This window comes from Salvelinus fontinalis, chromosome 32 (genome assembly GCF_029448725.1).
Source record: "Salvelinus fontinalis isolate EN_2023a chromosome 32, ASM2944872v1, whole genome shotgun sequence".
Classification (NCBI taxonomy): domain Eukaryota; kingdom Metazoa; phylum Chordata; class Actinopteri; order Salmoniformes; family Salmonidae; genus Salvelinus; species Salvelinus fontinalis.
Window position 1 is genome coordinate 3,531,365 of NC_074696.1, and position 8,576 is coordinate 3,539,940.

The window sequence follows — 8,576 nt, forward strand, 5'->3', positions numbered from 1 at the left end:
CCTACAGCAGTCATACGGCCCTAACAGCCTACAGCAGTCACACGGCCATAACAGCCTACAGCAGTCACACGGCCATAACAGCCTACAGCAGTCATACGGCCCTAACAGCCTACAGCAGTCACACGGCCATAACAGCCTACAGCAGTCACACGGCCATAACAGCCTACAGCAGTCATACGGCCCTAACAGCCTACAGCAGTCACACGGCCATAACAGCCTACAGCAGTCACACGGCCATAACAGCCTACAGCAGTCATACGGCCATAACAGCCTACAGCAGTCACACGCCATAACAGTCTACAGCAGTCATATCAACAGCCTACAGCAGTCATACGGCCATAACAGTCTACAGCAGTCACACGGCCCTAACAGCCTACAGCAGTCACACGGCCATAAAAGTCTACAGCAGTCACACGGCCCTAACAGCCTACAGCAGTCATACGGCCCTAACAGCCTACAGCAGTCACACGGCCATAACAGTCTACAGCAGTCATACGGCCATAACAGTCTACAGCAGTCATACGGCCATAACAGTCTACAGCAGTCATACGGCCATAACAGCCTACAGCAGTCACACGGCCATAACAGCCTACAGCAGTCATACGCCATAACAGTCTACAGCAGTCATATCAACAGTCTACAGCAGTCATACGGTCATATTAACAGCCTACAGCAGTCATACAGCCTACAGCAGTCATACGGGCCTAACAGTCTGCAGCAGTCATACGCCATAACAGTCTACAGCAGTCATACGGCCATAACAGCCTACAGCAGTCATACGGCCATAACAGCCTACAGCAGTCATACAGCCTACAGCAGTCATACGGGCCTAACAGTCTGCAGCAGTCATACGCCATAACAGCCTACAGTAGTCATACGGCCATAACAGCCTACAGCAGTCATACGGCCATAACAGCCTACAGCAGTCATACGGCCATAACAGCCTACAGCAGTCATACGGCCATAACAGTCTACAGCAGTCATACGGCCATAACAATTAGCTAGCTAACCACAGATACAAGTTTATTAGGCTAAACTAAATTGCTGTTTTGATTTTCAACAAGTTAGACTTGTTATTATTAGCTAGCTAGAATAACAGATAGGCATGTCATCTCTATCCCACTCAGGATGCTACAGCGTGATTCCCAGTACATGTTGAATTGCAAATGATTAAAACAGTCATTGTAAAAGTGGCGCTAGCTAGCAAAGACATAATTGTAGTAAAATCATAACACTACATCTAACCTTGCAGGTCCTTCTTCTCCTTGCGATGTTGCTTGGCTAAGATCTCCTCGGCTGTCTCTATCGTTACATCTTCCATGACTGTATTTTTGTTATTTTATAAATACTGTAACATATATATCCAATTCAACGTTATGGTTTTGTTGTTATGTAGAATCGGAACATTATTGATATCAGATACAAGTTTACGTCAGCTGGCCATCCATTACATTTGAAACGTGTTGAGCACCATACTTCCGGCTCCTGAAGTATCGCGAGTTTATTGGTCATCACATCGCAACAGTTTCCCTAGTCGACTACCGACGGTTTTTTAACGTTAAATCCAAAATCGCTGTTTCACGTTCAACTTAAGTTTGATATCATTATTTTCAGGAATCTTTAAAACGTTGGTTTCTCAAATATCGATTATATCCGATTATATGGAATTGGCAATGAGCACAACGTCAGTGAAGCTAAATTAAAAATAACAAATACGTCTAAAAATACTGTCTTCAACACCAATCACAGAATGATTGAAATATAACATAAAGATAATTATTTATGGCTAGTAGAGATATGATCGATATGATATAATCTATTATTGGTAACTGAGGTGAAAATTATAGAAGTAGCAGATCTTCAAGCATGTATTCTCTTTTGCTGGACCAAACCACATTGTTTTAGAAAACACACCTATATCATTCAAAGTACCATTGAGTGTGTTTTTTTTTAATCTGTTAAACATAGATCAGAATAGAATAAAACAGAAAAGATCATTCATTGATTGGATTTATATAGTGCTTTTTTTTCTAGACACCCAAACCGCTTCTACACGAAGGAAACACCTCATCTACCACCAAGATCAGAAAATAATATTGAATATTCTTGGATAGTTTTGTTTAATGTTTTAAACATATAATACAGTATAACATAGCCTGTCTACAGTAGCCCCTAGTAGTATATTATTTCTCAAATCTATCATTCTGGAGGGTGTAAACTGTATCTCAAAGAATTAACATGCTGATTTAGTCGACTTTGCAGGCCTACTAAACGGCATGCCACCACTGTGCCTGAGGGGAACGGGTTGGGTTGGGGTGTCTGGCTCTCTCTCTCTGCATTCAGTTGCTCATAACCCTCCCACCCGGTCCCGTTTAGGTCTCTGTAGCTCCACCTCCGAGGAAGTGCCCTCGCCGGAGCAGTAGGCTACCACGGATCTGCTGGCCGCCCCCCTCCCAAGGAAACACTGGCCAGAGGAGAGGCTCCGCCGCATCGGCTGTAGTTCTTCTCGTCGTTTATTCGTCTGGTTTGGGTGAACTGCTGCCGCCATGGCCGACGAAGGCATGGATGAACGGTCCCCGTTGCTATCAGCACCGAACTCCGGGAATGTCACACCGTCGGGACCGCCTTCGTACCTGCAGGACACGAGCCCGAGAGGTAAACCGACTTTAGGCTATGCCACCCCACATGAATGCTGAATCATTTTGGGAGTATGGTGTTGAGCATGATTTTTTTACGTAGTGCGTTAAATTGTAACGGGCAAGAGAAGGACATCAGTCAGAAACCTAACGGTTGAGCTTGCAGTTGAAGGCCTAGCCGAATATTTTCAGAAAAATTCCAGTTGTCATTTCAGTATTCTGCAGAAATGACTCGCATCACGATCTGTGTTGCTGGGTATTAATGTTTACACGTCTTCTAAAAGGATATGATGCTGGGTAATACTGTTTACACGTCTTCTAAAGGGATATGATGCTTGGTATTAATGTTTACACGTCTTCTAAAAGGATATGATGCTGGGTAATACTGTTTACACGTCTTCTAAAAGGATATGATGCTGGGTATTCATGTTTACACGTCTTCTAAAAGGATATGATGCTGGGTATTCATGTTTACACGTCTTCTAAAAGGATATGATGCTGGGTAATAATGTTTACACGTCTTCTAAAAGGATATGATGCTGGGTAATACTGTTTACACGTCTTCTAAAAGGATATGATGCTGGGTAATACTGTTTACACGTCTTCTAAAAGGATATGATGCTGGGTATTCATGTTTACACGTCTTCTAAAAGGATATGATGCTGGGTATTCATGTTTACACGTCTTCTAAAAGGATATGATGCTGGGTAATACTGTTTACACGTCTTCTAAAAGGATATGATGCTGGGTAATACTGTTTACACGTCTTCTAAAAGGATATGATGCTGGGTAATAATGTTTACACGTCTTCTAAAAGGATATGATGCTGGGTATTCATGTTTACACGTCTTCTAAAAGGATATGATGCTGGGTATTAATGTTTACACGTCTTCTAAAAGGATATGATCGGATGGGGCTACACGTTTCAAATGTAACAGCCCCGTGTTGAAATCAGCATGTGCCCCTTTGAAATGACTGGAGAGCCTACTAACCTAGAGTAAACCACACGTCTTTGTCAAGACACGCTTTTCTACTGAGCTTGCCTGATCTCAGTTAGAACACAGAGACTACATTCTAAATGGAACCCTTTTCCCATTATGGCGCAGAGTTAGAACACAGAGACTACATTCCTAATGGAACCCTTTTCCCATTATGGTGCAGAGTTAGAACACAGAGACTACATTCTAAATGGAACCCTTTTCCCATTATGGTGCAGAGTTAACACAGAGACTACGTTCTAAATGGAACCCTTTTCCCATTATGGTGCAGAGTTAGAACACAGAGACTACATTCCTAATGGAACCCTTTTCCCATTATGGTGCAGAGTTAGAACACAGAGACTACATTCCTAATGGAACCCTTTTCCCATTATGGTGCAGAGTTAGAACACAGAGACTACGTTCTAAATGGAACCCTTTTCCCATTATGGTGCAGAGTTAGAACACAGAGACTACGTTCTAAATGGAACCCTTTTCCCAATATGGTGCAGAGTTAGAACACAGAGACTACATTCTAAATGGAACCCTTTTCCCATTATGGTGCAGAGTTAGAACACAGAGACTACGTTCCTAATGGAACCCTTTTCCCATTATGGTGCAGAGGTTAAAACACAGAGACTACATTCTAAATGGAACCCTTTTCCCAATATGGTGCAGAGTTAGAACACAGAGACTACATTCTAAATGGAACCCTTTTCCCATTATGGTGCAGAGTTAGAACACAGAGACTACGTTCCTAATGGAACCCTTTTCCCATTATGGTGCAGAGTTAGAACACATAGACTACATTCTAAATGGAACCCTTTTCCCAATATGGTGCAGAGTTAGAACACAGAGACTACGTTCCTAATGGCACCCTTTTCCCATTATGGTGCACTACTTTTGCCCAGAGCCGGCTCTAGCCTTTTGGGGGTTCCCCTGGAGGTCAGAGTGACTAACAGAATCAATGAGGTGCCCCTGGAGGTCAGAGTGACTAACAGAATCAATGGGGTGTCCCTGGAGGTCAGAGTGACTAACAGAATCAATGGGGTGTCCCTGGAGGTCAGGGTGACTAACAGAATCAATGGGGTGTCCCTGGAGGTCAGGGTGACTAACAGAATCAATGGGGTGCCCCTGGAGGTCAGGGTGACTAACAGAATCAATGGGGTGCCCCTGGAGGTCAGGGTGACTAACAGAATCAATGGGGTGCCCCTGGAGGTCAGGGTGACTAACAGAATCAATGGGGTGCCCCTGGAGGTCAGGGTGACTCACAGAATCAATGGGGTGTCCCTGGAGGTCAGGGTGACTAACAGAATCAATGGTGTGCCCCTGTGTATTCGGCCATGATTACTACAAATTTAGGTAGATGGCTAAGCTAATTACCAATCCAAAACTTGTTAGCTGACATCAGTGGGGGCTGTTGAGGGGAGGACGGCTCATAATAATGTCTGGAACAGAGCGAATGGAAAGAAATCAAACACATAGAAACCATGGAAACCATGTGTTTGATATACATAGAAACCATGTGTTTGGCCTTAGTCTTCCCTCTCTCGTCTGCCCTCTCTCGTCTGCCCTCTCTCGTCTGCCCTCTCTCGTCTGCCCTCTCTCGTCTGCCCTCTCTCGTCTGCCCTCTCTCGTCTGCCCTCTCTCGTCTGCCCTCTCTCGTCTGCCCTCTATGTGTTAGAACCAGAGGTGTATTTAATCTGGTCGTGTGTTAGCTCCAGAGGTGTATTTAATCTGGTCGTGTGTTAGCTCCAGAGGTGTATTTTATCTGGTCGTGTGTTAGCACCAGAGGTGTATTTAATCTGGTCGTGTGTTAGCTCCAGAGGTGTATTTAATCTGGTCGTGTGTTAGCTCCAGAGGTGTATTTAATCTGGTCGTGTGTTAGAACCAGAGGTGTATTTAATCTGGTCGTGTGTTAGAACCAGAGGTGTATTTAATCTGGTCGTGTGTTAGAACCAGAGGTGTATTTAATCTGGTCGTGTGTTAGCTCCAGAGGTGTATTTAATCTGGTCGTGTGTTAGAACCAGAGGTGTATTTAATCTGGTCGTGTGTTAGAACCAGAGGTGTATTTAATCTGGTCGTGTGTTAGCACCAGGGGTGTATTTAATCTGGTCGTGTGTTAGAACCAGAGGTGTATTTAATCTGGTCGTGTGTTAGCTCCAGAGGTGTATTTAATCTGGTCGTGTGTTAGAACCAGAGGTGTATTTAATCTGGTCGTGTGTTAGCTCCAGAGGTGTATTTAATCTGGTCGTGTGTTAGCTCCAGAGGTGTATTTAATCTGGTCGTTTATTTAATCTGGTCGTGTGTTAGAACCAGAGGTGTATTTAATCTGGTCGTGTGTTAGAACCAGAGGTGTATTTAATCTGGTCGTGTATTAGCTCCAGAGGTGTATTTAATCTGGTCGTGTGTTAGCACCAGAGGTGTATTTAATCTGGTCGTGTGTTAGCTCCAGAGGTGTATTTAATCTGGTCGTGTGTTAGCTCCAGAGGTGTATTTAATCTGGTGGTGTGTTAGCTCCAGAGGTGTATTTAATCTGGTCGTGTGTTAGCTCCAGAGGTGTATTTAATCTGGTCGTTTATTTAATCTGGTCGTGTGTTAGAACCAGAGGTGTATTTAATCTGGTCGTGTGTTAGAACCAGAGGTGTATTTAATCTGGTCGTGTATTAGCTCCAGAGGTGTATTTAATCTGGTCGTGTGTTAGCACCAGAGGTGTATTTAATCTGGTCATGTGTTAGCTCCAGAGGTGTATTTAATCTGGTCGTGTGTTAGCTCCAGAGGTGTATTTAATCTGGTGGTGTGTTAGCTCCAGAGGTGTATTTAATCTGGTCGTGTGTTAGCTCCAGAGGTGTATTTAATCTGGTCGTTTGTTAGCACCGTTAACGGAAAGCGGCAGCTTTCCAATCTTTGGGAATCTCAGACGATACGAAAGACAGGTTGAACAGGCTAGTAATAGGGGTTGCAACAATTTCGGCAGATACTTTTAGAAAGAGAGGGTCCAGATTGTCTAGCCCGGCTGATTTATAGGGGTCCAGATTTTGCAGCTCTTTCAGAACATCAGCTATCTGGATTTGGGTGAAGGAGAAATGGGGGATGCTTGGGCAAGTTGCTGTGGAGGGTGCCGGGCAGTTGACCGGGGTAGGGGTAGCCAGGTGGAAAGCATGGCCAGCCGTAGAGAAATGCTTTTTGAAATTCTCAATTATCGTGGATACAGTATATCACAAAAGTAAGTACACCCCTCACATTTTTGTAATTATTTAAGTATATCTTTTCATGTGACAACACTGAAGAAATGACACTTTGCTACAATGTAAATTAGTGAGTGTACAGCTTGTATAACAGTGTAAATTTGCTGTCCCCTCAAAATAACTCAACACACAGCCATTAATGTCTAAACCGCTGGCAACGAAAGTGAGTACACCCCTAAGTGAAAATGTCCAAATTGGGCCCAATCAGCCATTTTCCCTCCCCGGTGTCATGTGACTCGTTAGTGTTACAAGGTCTCAGGTGTGAATGGGGAGCAGGTGTGTTAAATTTGGTGTCATCGCTCTCACACTCCCTCATACTGACTGGTCACTGGAAGTTCAACATGGCACCTCATGGCAAAGAACTCTCTGAGGATCTGAAAAAAAGAATTGTTGCTCTACATAAAGATGGCCTGGGCTATAAGAAGATTGGCAAGACCCTGAAACTGAGCTGCAGCACGGTGGCCAAGACCATACAGCGGTTTAACTGGACAGGTTCCACTCAGAACAGGCCTCGCCATGGTCGACCAAAGAAGTTGAGTGCACGTGCTCAGCGTCATATCCAGAGGTTGTCTTTGGGAAATAGACGTATGAGTGCTGCCAGCATTGCTGCAGAGGTTGAAGGGGTGGGGGGTCAGCCTGTCAGTGCTCAGACCATACGCCGTACACTGCATCAAATTGGTCTGCATGGCCGTCGTCCCAGAAGGAAGCCTCTTCTAAAGATGATACACAAGAAAGCCCGCAAACAGTTTGCTGAAGACAAGCAGACTAAGGACATGGATTACTGGAACCATGTCCTGTGGTCTGATGAGACCAAGATAAACTTATTTGGTTCAGATGGTGTCAAGCGTGTGTGGCGGCAACCAGGTGAGGAGTACAAAGACAAGTGTGTCTTGCCTACAGTCAAGCATGGTGGTGGGAGTGTCATGGTCTGGGGCTGCATGAGTGCTGCCGGCACTGGGGAGCTACAGTTCATTGAGGGAACCATGAATGCAAACATGTACTGTGACATACTGAAGCAGAGCATGATCCCCTCCCTTCAGAGACTGGGCCGCAGGGCAGTATTCCAACATGATAACGACCCCAAACACACCTCCAAGACGACCACTGCCTTGCTAAAGAAGCTGAGGGTAAAGGTGATGGACTGGCCAAGCATGTCTCCAGACCTAAACCCTATTGAGCATCTGTGGGGCATCCTCAAACGGAAGGTGGAGGAGTGCAAGGTCTCTAACATCCACCAGCTCCGTGATGTCGTCATGGAGGAGTAGAAGAGGACTCCAGTGGCAACCTGTGAAGCTCTGGTGAACTCCATGCCCAAGAGGGTTAAGGCAGTGCTGGAAAATGATGGTGGCCACACAAAATATTGACACTTTGGGCCCAATTTGGACATTTTCACTTAGGGGTGTACTCACTTTTGTTGCCAGTGGTTTAGACATTAATGGCTGTGTGTTGAGTTGTGCAGTTAACCCACTGTTCCTAGGCCGTCATTGTAAATAAGAATTTGTTCTTAACTGACTTGCCGAGGTAAATAAAGGTACAAAAAAAATATATAGGTCAGTTCTGCTTTTTGACCCAAACAGAGGAGGAGGGGGAGGGGGGGGGCACAATGTATTGACATCAGGAAGTAAATCCAGTCCTTCCCTTTGACTGTCAACTGACCCACCTTAGTTTCACTCATCTCCCAGGTCGAAAGTTTAAAGAATAAAGGTAGTGAACGT

At 44.7% G+C, this 8,576-nt stretch overlaps 2 protein-coding genes across 3 annotated transcripts in view; one reads left to right on the forward strand and one right to left on the reverse strand.

Annotated features, from left to right (window-relative positions):
- Positions 1 to 1,507, reverse strand: part of otud6b (OTU deubiquitinase 6B) — a 67,894-nt gene extending 66,387 nt beyond the window's left edge. The window contains exon 1 of the mRNA XM_055893227.1: positions 1,246 to 1,507. Within this exon, the coding sequence (XP_055749202.1) occupies positions 1,246 to 1,321 (76 nt within the window). The 5' untranslated portion in view covers positions 1,322 to 1,507. The remainder of the gene's footprint in view (positions 1 to 1,245) is intronic.
- Positions 1,508 to 2,344: 837 nt separating this feature from the next.
- Positions 2,345 to 8,576, forward strand: part of LOC129830641 (type 2 phosphatidylinositol 4,5-bisphosphate 4-phosphatase) — a 30,043-nt gene continuing 23,811 nt past the window's right edge. The window contains exon 1 of one of the 2 annotated variants that reach the window (XM_055893228.1): positions 2,345 to 2,655. In XM_055893228.1, coding sequence (XP_055749203.1) covers positions 2,547 to 2,655 — 109 coding nt within the window. In that variant the 5' untranslated portion in view covers positions 2,345 to 2,546. The remainder of the gene's footprint in view (positions 2,656 to 8,576) is intronic. The other variant, XM_055893229.1, reaches the window with a different exon arrangement.